We start from the raw sequence: 21,527 nt of genomic DNA on the forward strand, positions 1-21,527 counted from the left end.
TTTTTACCTTCAAAGTCCATCTTTATATTTTTATACTTTTTTTATATATACTTTTCGTTTTTATTATTTTGGTATTGTTATAAATAACTACGAGATCATATTAATCAAAGAATACTTTGTAGGTCGTAACACCAGATCTATTCTGATTACTGGTCAATTATATGTTTATAAACAATATAAAATAATATAATATAATCATCTTTAGGTTATAACTGGTCTATTTCTGATACTTCTAATTAAACTTAAACGCCCAAGTAACCTATAACAATGAAAATGTCGTTAAGTAGTTTGGTTTCATATGTTTTGTATTTGGTATAAAACTTCCGGGCAGGATTATGCTGGTATAATCAAATCAAATAATTTTAATTTGATGATCATCATTGAACTAAACATTTTTTGAAAGTTTTTGGAAAGTATATGAACCGTTCTTTAGATTTTATATTTTTGGGTAACTTATTGAAAACTTCTAAACAATCTGAAATGGGATTATTCTTTATTTTGGTAGCATGTATTACATTATGATGAAAATAATCGAATATTACTTATCAGGAGATTTTTAGACAATTTATATACGAATTTAGCTTTCTCAAATAGTATCAAATGATTCGGTCAATCAGTCTTTTTGTTTAATTCCAAAGATGGAGTATCTGATGGTTTATTAAATATTACTTTTATAACATTATTTATCAAAGGATCTCTCTTTATTTTTTAAAATTTATTGTTTGTATATTATTGTTCAACCAATTTATCAATTCATTTCCATTTCAAGTAATAATAATTTGTTTTCTTTACAAGTTAAGAGTTTTTTTATTTTTAAATTTCATATATACCACTATTATTTTCTTTTTCAACTAACTCATCAGAATATTTTACCCTGTTTTTATTCCATAATCAATTCATTTTTTTCTCAAAGATTTGTGTTATCCGTTAACACTTTTCAAGAGCTTACATGGCAAGTTTTTTGCTTGTAAGGGTTAATTCATCAAACTCATTTTTTAATCACAAACTTTGATTTTACTGGTGAAATGAATGGAAAATATAAAATCCCCTATTTGATATTGCTGGTTCTATTTGGTGAAAGCTGAAAATATATGTATCTGTTACAAAACAATTTTTGATGTTTTTCTTTTTAATTCTTGGGGGGGGGGAAGTAATTACCCCCACACTTTTTAAACAATGGAATTCTGAATCTCTAACGGCTTCTCCAAAAATATATTTATTTTTATAAAAGGACGCAGGTAAGTTTCAGCATCCTGTCTAATGAGAATAAAATTTATCTTAGTCTAAATTTTCATTCTTAAAAAAAAACTTTCAAAATCACAAGTTTACAAAGTAAATTCGAGAAATATCACATAGTAAACATACTCAATAAGCGAGCAGAAAATAATTGCATCATATATATTGAAAATAATATGAGTTTTGTTTTATAATTTACTCCATCCAATCTTACAAATTTCTGTTGAAAAAAGTATCATGTTTCTTTCTTAATTTGGTGAAATATGGAAGTTGGAAAGAACTACCAGAAATATACAACTGATAAATTATTAAAGAATATACAGAGTGAATAAAAATAAAACAGTAATCTCCTCTTTGGTTTCAAATAATGTAATTTCTACAATACGCTTCTATGATTATTTAAACTATATTTTGGGGCTTTTTCTACTTGACCATATTCAGTCATGAACATTTCAGGACATCAATGAAATTTGAGTAATTGAAGCAATTCTTCTTTAATGAATACAAGAGGGTAATGTAGTAATTCTTGTTTCTGTTGAGCAGTACAATATATGTTACAAACTCTTTACATATTGGTCGTTATAATTAAGAATATTAAGGAGTTTCAGTCTTATTTTCATTCCTCATAATGAGATACCACCAAATATAACCTGAGTTGATGCCACATGATTACTGAAAATTTGAATCGAAGAAACCCACTGAGAAATATCAAAATTGTAGATATAGATTGTTAACAATTCAAATGCTCTAAATAATCCTCAAAGAATGACCAATGTAGTAATTTATTTCGACTCTAAATCTATAAATTTATCAGTTATTTGCTCAATGACAAGCCTACAAGCCCTTTACAAGATAAAGGGAAGAATATAGTGAGATTTACAAAAATTTCACTTAAAAGCACCAGAAATTTGAAAAATAAATACTTTGTATTGAGAAAACACTTTGAATATATGATTAGCGTTTACCAAGTTTGTGTTTGCAAGTGTTATGTTCCGGGAATGCCTCTCTTGGCGGAATGAAGCTCAACATCATAATATGCCTCACGTAAGCTCTGGTCTGCCGGAAGTTTGTATCTGTACCGTGAATTCGATCTAGTACCCCTAGAACTCCGAAGCAATTATTGAACCTAAAATTGAAAAATATACACTTTTATTATAGACATTTTTAATTACAGATTACTGCCAAAATAGTTTTGGTGTGGCTGTGCGAGCTTCATTCTAGTTGTCCCTTGAGGTCGTTACTTATTATAATAATAATAATACTCTTTATTCATGCCAAGAAACATGAAGATTTATAACAGAGATAAAATGTTTATTAAATGAATTTTTGGAATGTTTTCAATTCACCGTATTGTCCCAAGAAACATACAATACTTATATACTATAATAACAAAATATAAGATAATATTAAGAGAAAGAAGTTTTTTAACACAACACTTGAAAAAAATTATTAAATGAAATCAGTTTGGAGAATTTACATAATTCCAAATAAATACATGGTTCTATTATTCTTGACTGAATTAATGAAGCAGCTGATTCTGATTTTATACAGAGTGAATTTAAGTTTGTTTATATAAGTTCAATGTTGGTTTCAAATATGGTAATTTATTCAAGCCGTTTTTTAAGTTGACCTCACTATTGCTATCTCGGAAACGGTTAGACCTACATGGTCGGTTGAATTGGACAAAACTTTCCTATTTTGAGGAACTAGAATAAAATAATCTCTTTTCAGATGGAAAATATCAGTGATTGTTTTTAAAATATTCACCAAAAACTACAATTGTCGAAATTCGTTTTTCAGCTCTAACGTCTCCATTTCGTATGATATAAAAAAGCAGAGGGACTTTCAATACTATTTCATATTTGTTAAAATTCATAACAAATATGAAACAGTGATTGAAAGTTCTTCTGCCTTTTTTTGTATATTTCGAAATGTAAGTGGTAGAGCCAAAAAACAAAATTCGACAATTCTAGTTTTTGGCGAACATTTGAAAAACAATCACTGAAAAGAGATTAATCTAGTTCCCTAAAATAGGTAACTTTTGTCCAACCTAACCGACCTTGTAGGTTTTATCAGGTGTATCGCAGGAAAGTATTTTAGGGCCCTTGATGTTATCAGTGTTTACTTTTGATTACCTCACTTTCTTATCACATTGTCAAGTACATCTATACGCAGATGATATACAGTTATATTTGTCTTCTCATAACACTGATACAGAGAGTTGTGTGGCCAATATAATCACAGATTTGCACAAAACATTCCTATACTCGGAGAATCATGGACTGAAAATCGATCCAAATAAAACTTTGGCCTTATGCATAGGGTCTCAAAGACAAATAGTAGAAACTCAGTGTAACTTTAGGCTCACTCTCGATAACACAGACATTGACTGGGTAGACATTGCTAAAAATCTTGGCGTAACCATAGATAGCTCTTTGTCTTTCTATGAACATGTGACAAATATTTTCTAAATATCATTCTTCAAACTCAAATCGCTATATGAATTCAAGTATCAGTTACAGAAGAAATGAAACTCAGGTTACGACAATTTCTCATCAATATTATAACAATTCTGTTGTTTGTGTATATTTGATAGCACATTGAATTAGTTAAGGTATTTAATTAGTCTGAAAGAAAAATTATTATATGAGGATTTATGGAAATTGATCTTCGATTTACATTCATTAAGCCATTAAATTCTGAAGAGTGCTCTTTTGATTACCCAAATAAACATAATCTGATTCCAATATTGAATAATTTTTTTAACAATATACTATGGCCAACTGAATCAACAGCTTTGAATAATAAATAATCACTAGATGAGTGTACAGGCACATTTTAATAAATAAATTATAATAAAATCAAAACAGTAAAATGTAATATGAAGATCCGAATTGCAACTAGAGAAAAACATCAGCAACTTTTTCAGTTTGAATTTGTTTTTTCAGATTGATTTATAATTTTTCCAAAAGGTCAATATTTTATTGTCAAAATGGATTAAATATGAGTTCATCAAAGACGATGAGGTAAGGAATAACGAACAGTATTCTAGATGCTCTAGAATTATTCTATCTATATGATGTATACTGCAGTTGCAGGCGAAACCTCTGACACATAAAAACCTGCAGACCACAGTCAACGATTCTTGAAAATAGCTTTGGAACAGTAATCTGTGGGCGTGAAAGTTTTCATTTTTGATCAAAGTATACTCACTTCAAATGATGAAAATCGTGTGCTTCCGGGGATGGAAAAAACGGCAGATGATATCCTGAGTGAGCATTGAGTGTAGATAGTATTGCTAGAGTGAACCACAGCCATGCTGTCGCAACGTGCGATCCCATTATGAATACTCCCAAAAATGGTGGAAGAAGGTTTGAAAAAACATGTTCTATAGGATGACAATAAATTGCTGTTACAGCTATCGGTGCCGTCCATTCATGGTGCTGTTTGTGAATATACTTGTATAAGCAGCGACTATGTAGTAGCCTTAAAAATATAAATAATGTGAAGTTAACATAACAGCCCCTCGACGAATAAAATGTAAGTACTCGAACTGCTAAAATCTATTTTCAGACAATTTTTCACAATGTTCCAATCAAATTTTGTGTGATAATTATAGGAACGGAGTCTACAACAGGAGCCTGACGCAAATTTGTGATTCTATTTAGGAGACTTATAATTCCTAGGATATTCTAATATTACCACGGGGGCAGCTACAGCTACCTGCGTGACTTCCGAGTCCAGAATATTAATATAAAAAAGGAGTGTTAGTGAGTGTCTAAGATCATTTGAAGTGCTGTCAGACAGTTTTTGAATATGTGCTTTTCGAATAAATGGATTGGTAGGGGAAGACCACAAAATTGGCCTGCGAGATCACCAGACTTGACTTGCCTCGATTTTCTCCTATGGGATAATTGAAGAATGAGGTTTACAACACTCCTCCAACCACACTGTGAAATATGAAGGAGAGAATAAGGGTTGCTTTTTGAAGAGTGACGCCTCAAATGTTAATAACTGTTGAGCAGTTTTACATAGAGAGAGTGGATCTTTGTATTCAACAGGATGGTCGTCATTTCGATCACCTACTTTGAATTGAATACATCTGTGTTTCATATTTTATTGTTATTTCAGTTCAATAATAATAAAAATAATTGTATAGTATGTTTAATGAACTACTGTAAGAACATGAATGTAAATGATAACAGATTAAACAGTCAATATTTTCGATGAAGTGAAGCATAAAAACTGTCAATGAGAATTCTGAATAACTTTTTTCGAGATCAATTGCCCTAACACCAAACTGATATTTTTGCGCTCGACGCGCGTTTCGCCAACAAAGTTGGCATCCTCAGGAAAAGAAAATTGATACCTAGTCTAGTCTGGTTAGTCCTTATATACTAAAATTTGTTACCTGAGGTTGTATACCTGAAGTCCAAACTATAATATAAGGACTAACCAGACTAGACTAGGTATCAATTTTCTTCTCCTGAGGATGCTAACTTTGTTGGCGAAACGCGCGTCGAGTGCAAAAATATCAGTTTGGTGTTAGGGCAATTGATCTCGAAAAAAGAGTTATTCAACTTTCACACCAAAGGTTCCAATCTCATCGTTATTAATGAGAATTCTGTGAGCAAATCAAGTAAATGTCGTTTCAAAGCTATCTTGATTCAAATAATGCATCGAAATAAGAACTACTGGAAAAAGTGAATATCTGAAAAACTATTTAGGTTAGGTATAGGGAACCCCATAATGAAGAGAAAGATTATTTACTTTTATATTGTTCAGACCAAAAAAATACAAGATTTTGACAGTGACAATGATTTTTGAACATTCTGTATAATATTGAGAAACGGGATTTATCGAAATCAATCGAGAACGATTATAGTAAGGTACATAGTACCTTTTATGAAATCATATAATTTTTTCCATTATAATACAAAAATACAACTTTGATATCGCACTAGTATTTCTAAAGGGACACAACTCAAAAATCAATATGAAAAAAATCGATAAATATTTTTTTATCCATCATATAAACTGTATCAAGTTGATACAGTATCATCTGAACTATATCAAGTTGATACAGTTTGGATGTTAATACAACTTGATACAGTTCAGATAAAGAAATATTTACCAATTTTTTCATAGTCTCAACTCAAATATACCGATTTTTGTGTTGTGGCATTTTAGAAATACTAGTGCGATATGTCACTTTTTTGAGCCACTTTGTAGACTCCAAAATTATTTCTTTCTGCAGCCTTAATCAATATACATATATTGAAATGAAGAAATTCTCGAAAAAATTAATGGTTTGGTTTACAGGTACCCTGTCGTATTCATGTAATACGATAAATTATAAAAAGCGACTAACCTATGTGAATAATAAAATGAGGCCTCCTCTGTCAGAATATGTACAGCAAGTTCGTACAGTACCCAGTGGAAGGTCGGCAAGTCTCTGAGAGGAGGATACCCTCTCCATTTCATCACCCAATACATAAGCATCGACGATGGAATCCCAACTATCAACTGATTTACCAAAACATACCAAATAACCTGAAAGCAATTCTCATCAACTAGTACAAATTCAAAAATGTTGTTATCATACAGAGTGTTTTTTAATAACATGCTTATGTTTAAAGTTATTTGTGAGCCCATTTTAAGAGAAAAAATTCTTATGACAATTTCTTCGAATATTTGACTTTCGAACTACAGGTATAACAACCAGATATTTTTAGTGAAACGTATTGCACATCTTTTATGAATCAAAAGGCAATTTTGCTATAAAACATAATTTTTTAGTCTTTATTCACTGAATCATTTTGAAGAGAATAATGAGATACGCCACTGCTTTTTTAAAACAATATTGTAAAATTTTCAAAATTACCAAACACACAAGAATTTTTTGGTCATTGTTTCCACAGAAGTTCTGCTACATTCTTAATTGACTCTGAGGCAGATATAACCACGTTAAAAGGCATGGGGTTGGAGATCATCAACAATAGCCGAAGGCAATACAGAAGATTATATAGCTGCAAAAACAAATGTTAGGAAAGACTTTTCTCCCATCCCAAAAAACAAACTACAGTGTGTTGTAGCAGTACTTCACTGTTATGTCCGTTATGTTCTGTGTTTATTTATTAGAGTTGAAATTATAATAAAATTCAGAATTTTATCGTTCTTTTTATAAGTATCTGCCTTTATTTCTTATCATTTCCACAAAAATATACTTATTGTAACTTTGTTGTGGGTAATTTTGTGGGGCAACATTTCAAGAAAAGATAAGAAAAATACATTTTCACACAACAAACTATCTCTAATCTTTGCCGGGTTATCACTCTTTAAAATTGGTAGATGTGACATCTTATTTTCCGTCACTTTGAATTTTTTTATCTTGTTTTCCGTCATTTTGATTGTTTTCCCTTGAACCCATTCATTCGATGTCCATATAATAGTCCACCATCTTTGGGAGTATGACATATTCGATTTAGAGTGACGTCTTGTTATAAAGGGGTTGTGTTGTAAATCATGCCCGAAAGAAAATAACGTCAGCCGCCGCTGGTAGCCATAAACCAAACTTGACGTAGCTGAGAGCGCGGGGATGCCCATTGTTCCGTGCCGCTCGAGAAACAGCGAGAGTCATGCTACCGTTGTCGATGGAATTTCAATTACGATATTCAAACGCTGGCTGCGAGCGTATCGAGATAGTCAAGTACACAGTCAAGTGGACGTTACAGTGCGGTACGCGAAGTGATCTAGTAAGGCGATAGACATTCAAATAATAGTTGAAGTTTTAGTTGAAGTGTTTGTTGTATTAAAGAGAAATAAAGTTATGTTTGATTATTCAGTGTAGTCAATTATTGGTCAACCCTCGGGGGAAAACGTAACAGTATTCTTTCCAGGAAACCCTTTCAATTAACATCATGGAGGGCGATCCGCCATATTGGATGTAGCGTGACGTCACTTAGCTAACCATATATTGTCGCCCAAACTAAACGTATATGCAAAACTTGAATTTAGTCTTTAGAGAATGATTGTTTCGAAATTTAGCTGCAAAATTTGACCCGAATAAGCATACATGAATACAAACATTACAAGTTATGTAAAAATTTGTAAAAATATTTTGTAAAGTTCAAAACACCCTGTAGTTTGAAATACCTTGTAGTTTAAAATTTTAAACATAACGTGCACACGATTTTTCTTCCGAATCAGCATGTTATTATAAAACATCCTGCATTGATTCAGAAAGTTGATTAAAAATCAGTAGCTGTTTAATAGTAACAATTCACCTTCAAAAGTCGCCTATTATCCACCGGCTCGTTGGTCCCCGGTTGTATTTTGTACCTCCTGATGGCAGCAGGTTTGTTAGTTACGTCCATTAGTGTATAAATGCCTCCAAACAACCAATAAACGCCGAATGTGATGAGAAAAGTTCCATAAACCCACAAATTATATGGATCTTCGCCGATCGTGTCCAAGATTTTGTCCCATTGGGCCTGCCAGAAATCTCCTGATGCACCCCAAAATCTCTGACAGTGCCTAAAAATTATTAGTTCAAGCTCTGAGTATGAAACTAACTCTATTATTATTTTTTCGAAGGATGAACTGGTCGGGTCTTGTTCCAGAAACTTCGATACATTCGGGTGAGTAATCATTGGATAATGTGCCCTGAGCAATCGCAATGATCCAATTGTGCGGCCAATATTTCAATAACTAAGGTACCCAATAATCAGAACAACCCTCTTAACAGAGTGGTATGTCTGGATAGTCTGTGAAGTTGGAAGAGAAAATCTCGATATGTCAACCGGTTTTCATCCTCTTTTCGAACAATATTCGTCTCACCCGGAGCTGAAAACTCCACAACTAATATAATTTTATGTTGGTCGAGGCTTAATAGCTGCAATTTTAGTGAGGATATCTATTAACAGGCTGAAACAGAGCATCAAAAATTCTTTGTGATATTTTTTTAAACGGTAAAAGTGTATTTCTCCAATTTTTTTTTTTCAATTTGTATTTTATGTTGTTTATGGGAGTTCATTTCGATTTGTTTAATAATGATCTTTTTTTAAGGACAAAAACAGAAGTACTATGGGAAAATCCTTAAGGCGCTCTAAGAGTGGTGCCTGTGCGAAAGTAGCGATTCACATTGGATTTGAATCGCTGGAGATTAAATTCATTTGGAAAAACGTTATCGGGAAGTTTATTCCGTGAAAGTATCTATCTATCTATTTGTTGGACTGATCTCTATTGAAACAGTTTATTTATCTATATAGTACTATAATTATGAACATTCTCGATTGTATTGAATCTTATGTTGGACAGTTCAAGTATACATAGTTCTCATTTCATTAAATGGTTGAATATATAAAAAAAATATGTCGGTTCCGAAAGGGATAATTTTCAATTATTATCTGGTTCATTTATATATTTTGGGTAGCAGAGCCCCAGACGGGAATCACGTAATTGAATCAAGAGTAAACAGGTGAAGAAAAATAATCATTTTTCAATTGAATAAATAATTCAAGAAAGATTCTACACAGTTACGTTAGCGATTGATCATTTTGTCTACATGATCCAAAGGTCGTGAGTTCGAATCCGCCTTTGACCAGATATTTTACTCGCAAGAATTTATCTAGCTAGATGAACGTGATGAATTGACAGGATGCTTCTTAGGTGGCGTGGAGTGCTATAGACATGCCCTACCCAGAATACGAGCCTAATAGCTTCTTTTTTTTGAAACTAAACTGGCAGGTGTTTACATTCTGTGTTCATTTAGGAGAATTATTGAGATAATTTTTCTACCGATTTATTATTATTTGACGAAAATTCAACTCACCATGTTATAGAATTCCTAGCAGCAGCAAAACAAATCAACGCAGTGCTTAATACTATCAAAACGCTTCTCAATGAAGACAAAATCGAGGGCTTATGATGGACATTCTGAGAAGGTGAACTGTTTTTTCTTGTAGGAGTTAATTCGCCGCTTGACGACGATGATTCATCTTCATATTCCGCTGACATAATGATTCCTGCAAAAAAATACATTTATGAACAAACTCTCCACTCTAATTTTTTTTAATTTGGAAATTGATGAAAACGTATTGTAACCCTGTGCTCTCTTTAAGAAGTGTCTCATGAAATGGACAATTTTATTCAGAGAAACGGTAATAAAAATTAAAACAATAATAATAATCTCTAATGCAATTATCACAACTTAGTATTTCAACAGAAAAATCTGTTCAAAATCTGTTTTGCCGTTAATCCCGCCCCCTACGAGTAATAACTCTCAAAAGTCGAAACTTGTGCGAGCTAGGGACTAACGAGGTCTTACCTTTTAACGTGTGATTCCTAACACGGGTTGGGAATCTATTGATTAGCTATCGCAGCAACTTGCAGGGTTATTGATTCCACGTCGCTCTCCGCGAAATTTTCAATAACCAGATGGAAGTCTCTGGAGTTCTCTCCACCTAAATCCTTTTTCAACCTTGAATACTTCTCTGTCAGTACCTACCCACGCCATTTTATACTCGAATAACGATAGGCAGCTACGTTTCCCGTTGGTTGTTAGGGCCGTATATGCCCACCTGGAGGCAATATATTGGTTGTTTCTAAAGTTTTATCCGTTTTTATGAGTCTACTTATTTAATTTAATCGAAATAAGCGGCATTTTAATCAGTGCACCTTTGCCAACGTAACAACAGTTACGGCATACTACGATATTTTTTCTTAGTCGAAAATCGGGATTTTTTATTAGTGATTTTTTTATTGAAAAAATCAATTTCGAGAGCATTACAATTTCGTGCTCGGGATTCGATGAAGTCGACGGAGGCCGTTTTTGACTGATCCTACCGCTAAGAAAGTTATCGAAGTGTTGAAAAGATGAAAAGATGGACCTCTTCTGTTGACTAGTGCTGCTGAAGCAATTTTTGGTACATTTCGTCGATTTCCTCACAATAGGACTCTGTTGTAGAAATTTAGAGTAAATTACACCAGCCGCTGACCACCATACAGTAACCATGGTCTTATTTGATGGATTTTCGCCTTTGGGGGGAGTGCCTGGGTAGCTCATCGGTGCCCATCCACTGTCCTGAACGTGTCCTGTTGTAGACGTAGATGATCCACAATCCGATCCAAAAAAGGATCGTTTTCGTTGTGCAAAAGCGAAGGACATACCTCGAAACATGATACCCACTTTTCGAGCTTTTTGACCTTTCCAATACGTTTTTAACCATCAAAAACCGCTATACAATAGCTTCCTCAAGCGCTTGAGGAAGCTAAACACGTGTCATTTTAGTAAAACCCTTCATATTGGAAATCATACAATGAACTGTTTTAATGAGTTTTAATATGGATTTTCATCAAGTATCGGCTAGTTCTACTCAATTATTGGTCCTGGATGTTTCGTCCGTATCTGCGAAGGGTATCAAAAACTAAAGCATGTCAATTAGTCTTTCATTGGCTACTAGACGAATTAGTATTTGTAACAGTTACTAATAGTCCATAGTCAGAGCGATGTTATGTGAACCAAATGGTACTTGATTAATAGATTCATTTGTATACATTAGAATTATTAAAAACTAGCATTGCTTACCAATTATACAGTGTTACCCATTTTTAATGAAAACACCCCCCTAAAATTTGAAGTTGTAAACCGATTTTAATAATTTTTTTGAAATGTCAAGAACTAAAAGGTTTACCTTGGGACAACATTTGAAATGTTTTATTAAAGTTTCACGGCATACTACGATATTTTTTCTTAGTCGAAAATCGGGATTTTTTATTAGCGATTTTTTATTGAAAAAATCACTACGCCACTGGATTCAGAGTGCCTCTAAACAGGTGTGATCAAAATTTCATGAAAAAATATTCATTATTAACAAAGTTATGACAACTCAAAAACGAAAACTCACACAGCTAACAGTCACAAAAAACACCCTATATCAACAGATATAGCCATGAGAATATTTTTTTTTATGATTTCAACAATAAAGTGCCGCCAGATGAAAAAAAAACCAAATAGCGTAAATATTTTTAATAAAAATAACGGAATTACATTCAAGTTGTCACGGAAATTAACTAAAATTAAGACCTAATATTTCAATTTAAATCTTAGTTGCCATGGAAATGATATTTACAGTTTGACGACACTTGTGAAAGATTTAAGTGTACTATTGTCAATAATACTCACCTTACAGTTCTTCGAATTATTTTGTGTCATGGTTGCAAGATTGAGGGTAAGAGAGAAAATTGAAATTGTACGCCTTTCGGGAGATGACGTTAGAAGTGCTAGAGGTTTGTAGAGTATTTAATGAGGGTAGTTTCTTGTTTCGTCAATTCGTGTTTCGCCACCTAGGGAAATTTTACCTCGTATGACCCATTTTATTCTTGTTTCGTTAACTGCAAAATATACCTGCTTAAGGTGTTCTTGTTTCATCACCTCATCTTTGCACCTGCGCTAGTGATTAAGAGACTTCTATGATGCATTTTTTATTTTAAAAATAATTAAATACGGTTTAAACAATTCGATTCCAAATAAAGTCTAGAAATTGGGAAAGTTTGCCTTCTTCAAACAAAAAATCAAATCTTTCCTCTTTATAATATTAGTGTAGATTATTGATTAATATAATATTATTGTAAATAAGCATTAACAAAAATTTAGGTTTGCGGACTTTTATGGCCCTGGTAGTCCCAGTTGACGAATGCGGAATACATTATTACCTGCGAAAAGGTACAGGTGACGAAACAAGAAATTTTGGGGCAGGTGACGAATAACAAATTGACGAAACAAGAACAAATCTTTAATGAGAGACATCCAGATCGTCCTCGTATTAGCTGCGGTACGGTAAATAAAATAAATAAAATATTCAATGAAACTGGTGCAGTATAAAAAATGATGTTAAAAAGTAATCCTGTACAAAGACGAAACAAGAATTACAGGAATGATCAAATCATTTTAGATTATTTCGGAAATAATCCTAATGGTAGTATAAGGAATGCTACTTTAGATTTGAATATTCCACGAGAAACTATTCGGAGATGTCTCAAGGAGAAGAATATTAAACCTTTCAAGCCAAAATTTTTACACACTCTTCAAGAAAGCGACGAAGCAAGACGCCTGGAATATTGTTTATGGGCCCAAGGGGAATATTTAAACAATAGAAATTTCCTAAAAAATATTTTATATATCGACGAAGCCACTTTCACTACAAATGGAGTAGTGTCATCACAGAATTGTCGCTATTGGGCAGCGGATAATCCTAACTGGGTAATAAACTGTAAAAGCCAGTATTCCCAAAAAATCAACGTCTGGTGTGGGATATTGAACGAACGAATTATTGGTCCTTTCTTTTTTGAGGAAAACATTAATGCGCAGAGGTTTCTAGAATTTTTAAACACACAGTTTTGGGATGCTATTCACGAGCTGCCAATCAATGAACGATCAAATTTAATTGTCTAGTTAGATGGGTGTTCAGTTCATTATGCCAGAGCTGTGAGGCAATGGCTTAACGAACATTTTCCAAACCGGTGGATAGGCCGTGGTAGTCCGTTTATAGAGTGGCCACCCAGATCTCCAGACCTCACAGTTTTGGACTTTTTTCTCTGGGGACTTTTCACACAAAAGGTTTACAAAAACCGCTCAAAAGATAGAAATGAACTTTGTGCAAGAATTCGACAGGTATGTGCAGATATTAGCCCTCAAGAACTAAGGAACGTAATCAGAAACATTTGTGAGCGCCACGACACATGTATCGAAATACGTGGTGGATTAGTAGAGACTACTAGAATATGAGTTAGAATTAATTGTTGCACTGAATCGAAACATTTCAATAATTAGTTATTAGTTACGTATATTAAAATTTTTTGCTTCATTGTTAGTTGAATTGTGTGACTGTAATTCCGTTATTTTCATTAAAAATATTTAAGTTCTTTGTTTTTTTTTCATCTGGCGGCACTTTATTGTTGAAATCATAAAAAAATGATATATTGTGTCTGTTAGCTGTGTGAGTTTTCGAATTTTTGAGTTGTCATAACTTTGTTAATACGCCAGTGGCGTAGTGATTTTTTAAATAAAAAAATTGCTAGTAAAAATCCCGATTTTCGACTAAGAAAAAATATCGTAGTATGCCCTGAAACTTTAACGAACATTTCAAATTTTGTCTCAAGGTAGACCTTTTAGTACTTGACATTTGAAAAAAAAATATTAAAATCGATTTACAACTTCAAATTTTAGGGGGGTGTTTCCATTAAAAATGGGTCACACTGTATGAGTACTACGAATAAAGTGAGACATGATAGTAGTTTCAATGAATTCAACTTCACATGAGTTGGATACCAATAACGCTTTCAAACTGAGAAAATATTTTAATTCTATTGTGCTATTTCTAAAATGTCTCGCAGAATTCCTAAATTAATGAATTCATGGGAAAATTCATAATAACCTTTATTATAGTACTCATTAAGATGTATAAAACGGGTTGAAATAAATTTTAGTCATTGTAACTTTTTAGAAAATATATCTAATAACATTTTATTGTGGGATTGTCAGTATGAATACCTATACCTATTGTCTATATTCATAACTCTGTGAGCCACGTGAGAAGCATCATGGCAACTCATAGTCTCCTCAACCATGTCACGTATCAGATTCAACCGATCTTCAACTCGAAAAAAATATTTGCTCAAAGTTGGTTTCGAACCCGCTATAATTTAATTGTAATTAATTTCTAATATAATCACTTTACGAGAAAAACTTATATGACATTTTTTATAGGACTCGTTAAGGTAAACGAAATTGATTCTATAGAAATTTTAGACATTTACAACTCTTTCTGTACTATAGCAATTACGAAAAAATGTATAATGAAGTATTTTATTCTTGAAAGCACTATTTATATAAGTTGATGGAAATAGTTGATAATGTGAACAAGTTACTTTAACAACCTAATGAATATAGAATACAGAAGTTACACGATAGAATAAAAAAGTAACTGTATAAAAGACTACAAAACTAAATAAAGAGAGGGAAAAATCCAACCATGTTCCCTTCGTTACAGGATCATGCATCGCAGAAATAATTCCTAAACTATAGCCATATGAAAAAAAGTGTAATAATTATGTGATTTGTTTACCTTCTCAACATGAAAGGTTAAAAAATCGACGACTTCTTGCGTTTTTCTAAAATATAATAACAGTTCCTGTTTCCTTTTCGTTGGACACCCTGTATTAATTAACTTATTTCAATGCCAGCGTTTAGCAATAAATAAACAAGTGAATCGAAACAAATTAAATTATTCAATAAAATAGTGATGATTCCTGTATGCAAGCTGTTCTTTAAACTACTTCAATTACTTGCTTCATGCACTTTTTTAGTTCCGTTGTTATATACGCCAAAAAATTGGTTTGTTCTAACCTTTGTTGTTTACCGATGTATTTCTAATGGGATGCGAGTTTGTTAAACAATTGAATACTCAATTGTGATATCACTAGCAATTATTTTCGGAGTTAAAAGAACCATAATGTTAAAAATGTTCAGGCACACAATTGAAAACTCACTTTTCCTTTGTTTGTATTTCCTCTTTTTCGATTGCATATGTTTTTTATGCATCATTCTTTCGCAGGATAAATTTCACTACTAACAAAGTAATGAGTAATTTAAACAACGCATGCCAACTAGGTACATTTATTAATTTACTTCCTCTCTCACAGTAGCTATTAATCGTCTGTTCATGTGCATTTATACATACGAAAATCTTAGCATGCTAATATTCCTATATGTATAGAACATGGCTTCAGATGTGAATGGACTGTTTACAAATCCCACCTAAATATGTAGTTCCTTTAATATATCATAATGTATGTAACAGAGGCGGGCTAAGCCTTATGGTGTAATAATGAAACTAACATTCTATAGGTAAAAAAACTAGAGCATTAAAAATTTTGCTATTTAAAAAATATAATAGAATAAGGATTACGCATGTATTTTTTGTATTCTTTCGAATACATTCAAACGGACTGGCAAGCCGATGCGACTCGCCTGTTAAAGATATATTGCAATTGCGTTATACGTAGTGAATCATTTGAAGGTTAAAATAGCATCTTTGTTTTGTGTTGTCTTTAGGTATATAGGAACTTACTTATTTCAAAATTGAAATTGATAGTTGAGAACAGACTTTTGTGTGAATTTTATCAAAGGTACCAGGGGGGTACCAGGCTCCACTCAGGGAGTTGATATGAGATTGTGTGTAGTTGGAATTATAGGTATACTGATTTTGCTTCATATACTCCAACCAATACGTAACCCTACTCATAAAAAAAGCTTCGAATAGCCCACAATGTTCCACAAATTTCCACAATGATCTTGGATCTTCCGAGATTTTTCCGATTATAGTTAATTGACTTTTGATATTGAAATAAAAATGTTATATGGCCCTGCAGCGCCTTCGTATTTCTATAATATATCTCAAGGAGTTTTTTTACCATTTTTCCATCAACATATTCATAAATAACTATTGGCAGTGTTGTCGGATACTGGTTCTGAGGAGTGAATGTTCGAATGTGGTATATAACGGAAAAGCGCCGAGATGAAAGACAGATTGAATTAGTTATGGGCGGTTCGACGTGGGTGCTTTGTTCACTCAGTCAATCGGCCGATGTGTGAGTCGATGGTTCAAGCTCCAGGGTGAACGCTCGATTTTCACTTGCTATCGTCCAACCCGTGTTAGGAATTACACGTTAAAAGGTAAGACCTCGTTAGTCCTTAGCTCGCACAAGTTTCGACTTGTGCGAGCTAAGTTATCGTTCGTAAGGGTGCGATAGCTGGTTAACAGAAAAAACATATTTTGAACATAACAACATACTTTAAACGATAGAAACGAATGAAATGAATGCGTTGATTACGAAGTCTGATTGAATAAGCTTGTAACCCACAAACAGATGTAACATTGGTAACAGAGGATAGTTGATAACAAAAAAAAAGTTTCTGAAGCATGGAAAACAGTTATACTTCAACCAAATACTGCTTGGTAATAAGTAAGTAATGAGGAGACTAGGTTTGTATTTGCAAACTGTCTCTTACTCATTTGACATATTATGGCGGATGGCGTTGTTTAGCAATCCATGCCCCAAAGCCCCAGGGTCCGCCACTGGTAGAAAAGGCTGGCTGAATTCGTGTTGGTAACTCTAGATTGTCAACTAGTTATACACTACAACTTCGATAATCTGGACACATATGGTTTCGACTACTGTAGGATTAGTGAAGTATCCAGACTAGGCAGTGTCACATTTTAATCCTCTTATAACCGGAGATAAGTACCTAGATATGTTGATAAAAAAAACTATAGTTTTGACCAAAACGAAACATTTTTTAGCCTTTTTGCAGGGAATCAGTGGGGAGTTTTTGAATTAGGCGTTTTGGGAGGGTGGAAATTTTTCCCACCTTCAACCGACTGAAAAAAAATTAAAGTAAATGGAAAGCTGTAGAGATGAAAAAAGGATATTAAATTATATTAACAGGCACGGGTATTGTCGTACGATATATCAAATCCGATGTAAAAATTTCTTGAAATTATAAATATAGTAGTGGAAAAAACCTTTTTGGTTTGTTACTTCACTAACATTATATAGAAGGTGGGGAAATTTCGAAAAAAAGAAAAATTAAATGCAATAATAAAATTCTTCACATATGTGTATATACATTACGCAGTTATTTTCATATACATTCAAAACACCTACTTTCGTAATTGAATAGAACTGGCCGATACTTGATGAAAATCCAACACAATAGCTTCCTCAAACTTGCTATTGTATAGCGAAACTCGTGTCGCGGTTTTTGTAAAACTCTTTATAGTGAAAATCATACAATAAACCTACTTTCGAATATAAACTTCGAATTACACGGAAATAATGTTTTCTCATGTGAATGCAGGAGTACTCCAGGGTTCAATTTTGAGGCCGCTTTGTTTCAATTTTCCACGAGTCCTGAGAAATATTGAAAACTTTTTCAAATTCAAGAAATGCTTTATTTAGTTACCTTTTTTGGCAACGCGTTTCAACTGTGCATGTACTTATGCATGTTATACATATTCTCATTTGTTTTTAATGACAATATGTCGCTTTATGTGATTTTTCTTCAGATTTTTTCAACTGCTCTACTGTAGGAACCTTTTTTCAATATTATTGTTTATTTGATAGGTACAATTGGAACCTCTAGAGTAGGTAAAATTAATCTAAAATACTTTTTCCACACCAGAAAAAAAAAACACCGCCTCCCGAGGCGCGTTCCTAAATGTTTTTGTTCTAATTTGGGAAAAGTGTTTTCTTTAGATTAAGAATGTGTTTTTTGACAATATTATCAAATTTTTGATAATAAACGTATATCTCTTTCAGCTAATCGTGATGCGATTTGACGTTTTTCGCTTTATTCTAAGATAACTTTTTAATGGATGCACAGACTGTTAAGTTACATGTACGCTAATTGGGAATTAAATAGTGTTACGTTAGTGGCTCCCCAAAGTAGGTGGGCATCTAAACATGGAGATCAGATTGCTATATCGTGACGTCACATTGTCACTAACTATGCGTCAGGAATCCCCAAAGAACGTGAAGAGTCCGAAGAATTTTTACGGAGTATGTATATGAGTTGCAGAGGCATATTAGTTCAGACAAGAGACAAGATTAGAAGTAACAGTGAAATTGTAAAATAGGTGCGATATTTATAAAATATGATTTGAAATAAGAGTGTTGAGTGTTGTAATTTTGAAATAATTGGAATATCCTAAATTTCAAAACGTCATTCAAATGAGTTCTAAAACCGACTCTATATCTCTTACTGTTTCCAAGTTTCTCCTTCTTATCTTAGAGGTAGAGTATATTGCTCTTGTATTAGGACTTGCCAGCTGGTAAGATTTAAAAAAAAAATTTAATTTTCGCTGCACCTTATCCTTTATGATTTCTGTTGCAAACCGTGGTCACACAAGTTGTTGTTGTTCTCTTTCAATGCTATAAAATTAAATGAATTACTGGAAATGATGTTCCTTCAGATTTAGAACAGTCAGTTTTGTCAGTTCAGTTTAATATTGAGTTAATGAAAGTTGGACTTCGAAGTTCACTTACCTTCTTACACCTTATAAAAATGTCGAAACCTCCGGATATAAAATTAAAAAATATTACCAATCATTCTTTCCTTTCTTGAAATAATTTCATTTTGTAATGTTTGTTTCAAAAACCATCTGAGCCACATTTGTTCAGCTGTCAAATACAAAACGACATTTCATATCGCCTACAAATTTTGATAAAAAATGTCAGAATAAGACTATGTTCCGACAAAAGCGTGTGCAACTTATATGTGAATGTCATATTCAAATTGGTTGGGAGTTTATTCACCTCAGCAACATCTGTTTAATTAAATTTCACATTGCTGATATCACCAGCACAAAGGAATTGAATGACAAATTATACTTAAAAGAACAATGAAATAATTATTTGCATTATCACATTACTACTTGGAAATCAGTTGACAACACTTGCCTTTTCAAAATCAATTTTACAAATTTTTCACAAAAAACCGTATTAGCGATTTTGCTATAATTTTTCGGTTTATATGATATAATACAAAAGTTCTATTTCCACCGTATAATCAGACGCAGTCATTTTATTTTATCTTCATTTTGCTATATGGTAGGTAACAAATCCAACAATATTTTGCCTGAATAATGTGAAGGGATTGTCAGCCGCCTAATTTTAGATTTACTGAATAAACGAAGATGAAGTTGGAAGACTTGAGATGTATTTTTACAAAATATTGAAAGATTATCTTTTGTTAGCAACAATTTTTCTTCAAATTTGATATTACTTGAAACTGAAAGAATGCAAAATAGCAATCATTTCTGTGAAATATGAGTACTTACGTTCTATAATAAAACTAATAAAACTTATACCAACGATTGTGGAAATATTTCCACAAACTGTTTCAGTACTTTTAATTGACAAAAATTTATATAATGCGCAATTTAAATTTATCATTTTCATCTACACCCTTCTCTGTTTACATTTAGTAAATGAAACAAAGAATATAGATCATTCTATTCTTTCATTCCTATTCATTGTTGTTGAATTTTGTTAATCTTAATAGTTGATGGAATAAATGCACATTCTAATAAGTATCTAATAACAATGAATGTTGAAATTTACTGAATTTTGTTTAGTTAACTTAATGTTGCATATATGATAAGTATCTCGAAAAGTGACTTTAAATTATGCTTCTCATCAACACAGAAGATTTCATGCAATATCAATAACGTACTCAATTTTTTTTCAACACTCACCACCACTGTACTATTCTTCACTAATGTAAACACAGATCTTTCCTGAAAAACGCGAAATACCATTCGGTAATCACTACATCAATACTGAAATTTTACTAAAAATAAATTCAACTTATTCGTAACCTCCGTCGCCATCTGAGAGACGATAGAGAAAACACAAAATAAGCGTATATTGAGATGTCAACAAAATTAGAAACCTATATAGTTTCAGATTTCTCTTTCAAAAATGGAGTAACGATTTATGGGTTACTTGCATATCTCGCTATTTTTGCTCAAATGCCAATAAACCGTTTTATTTATAATTACGAAAATACATTTTCACTTCCTCAAATGAAATTTGAGATACTGCAAAATTCTTTCTCAAAGTTCAGAATAAATTTTACGTCATAACAAACCACTTTCTCAGAGCTTTTCGGCTGCATAATCAAATCTAATATGTTTTGGCATTGTCTAAATCTATAGACAATGGTTTTGGTATTTCAAAGGAAATGTGGGGACAATTGTGGTAGATTTCCTTCGAGTTGATGCTATAGAGCAAAATATATTCATTCAACTGTCAACAGTGTGAGATATATTCTTTCAATGATTTAGGTATATTCTGTTGTTCCAAACCAAGTAATTGTTTATTATTTGCAAACCTTTATATTTTTATTGGTTTTTTTCACAGCAACAGCAAAATATACAATTTCAATTTCATTCAGTATCTAACGAGTTCAAACTAAAATGAGATGACAGAATCTGAAATATGATTCAGTGTTGCCTAGTTCATATGAATTGTAACCCACAGAAACTTTCACAGCATGAGGCTACTTAGATTTTTACGCCCTTTCCTTTTTAAACATATTTCAAAGTCGACAAAAGTATTAATTTGGCAACACACCAAGTAAATTCCTTGTTATGCCACAAATGTTTTTTGAAACGTTTTTGTCCGAATTTTATATACTCGATAATTGATAGATATTTTTCGATAAT

At 32.5% G+C, this 21,527-nt stretch overlaps 1 protein-coding gene and 1 long non-coding RNA gene across 7 annotated transcripts in view; one reads left to right on the forward strand and one right to left on the reverse strand.

Moving 5' to 3' along the window:
- LOC111505388 (fatty acid hydroxylase domain-containing protein 2) overlaps positions 1–21,527 on the reverse strand; it is a 27,724-nt gene continuing 6,197 nt past the window's right edge. Inside the window, exons 1-6 of one of the 6 annotated variants that reach the window (XM_023160206.2) lie at positions 20,556–20,702; positions 10,070–10,262; positions 8,523–8,772; positions 6,608–6,789; positions 4,450–4,722; positions 1–2,362 (exon numbers count right to left, since the gene is read on the reverse strand). In XM_023160206.2, the coding sequence (XP_023015974.1) occupies positions 2,191–2,362; positions 4,450–4,722; positions 6,608–6,789; positions 8,523–8,772; positions 10,070–10,254 (1,062 nt within the window). In that variant the 5' untranslated portion in view covers positions 10,255–10,262; positions 20,556–20,702 and the 3' untranslated portion in view covers positions 1–2,190. Of the gene's footprint in view, positions 2,363–4,449; positions 4,723–6,607; positions 6,790–8,522; positions 8,773–10,069; positions 10,263–15,786; positions 15,943–19,344; positions 19,516–20,138; positions 20,269–20,533; positions 20,703–21,527 lie in introns of those variants that run through there. The other 5 variants (XM_023160183.2, XM_074183234.1, XM_023160199.2 and 2 more) reach the window with 5 other exon arrangements.
- LOC141485772 (uncharacterized) lies at positions 3,984–5,292 on the forward strand. Its single transcript, XR_012467440.1, has 3 exons — positions 3,984–4,262; positions 4,329–4,776; positions 4,856–5,292. It is a non-coding gene; the product is annotated as an uncharacterized lncRNA (long non-coding RNA).

The sequence above is a fragment of the Leptinotarsa decemlineata genome, unplaced genomic scaffold, assembly GCF_025532065.1.
Source record: "Leptinotarsa decemlineata unplaced genomic scaffold, Ldec_3_MD MMD2_tig00026336_RagTag_RagTag, whole genome shotgun sequence".
NCBI lineage: Eukaryota > Metazoa > Arthropoda > Insecta > Coleoptera > Chrysomelidae > Leptinotarsa > Leptinotarsa decemlineata.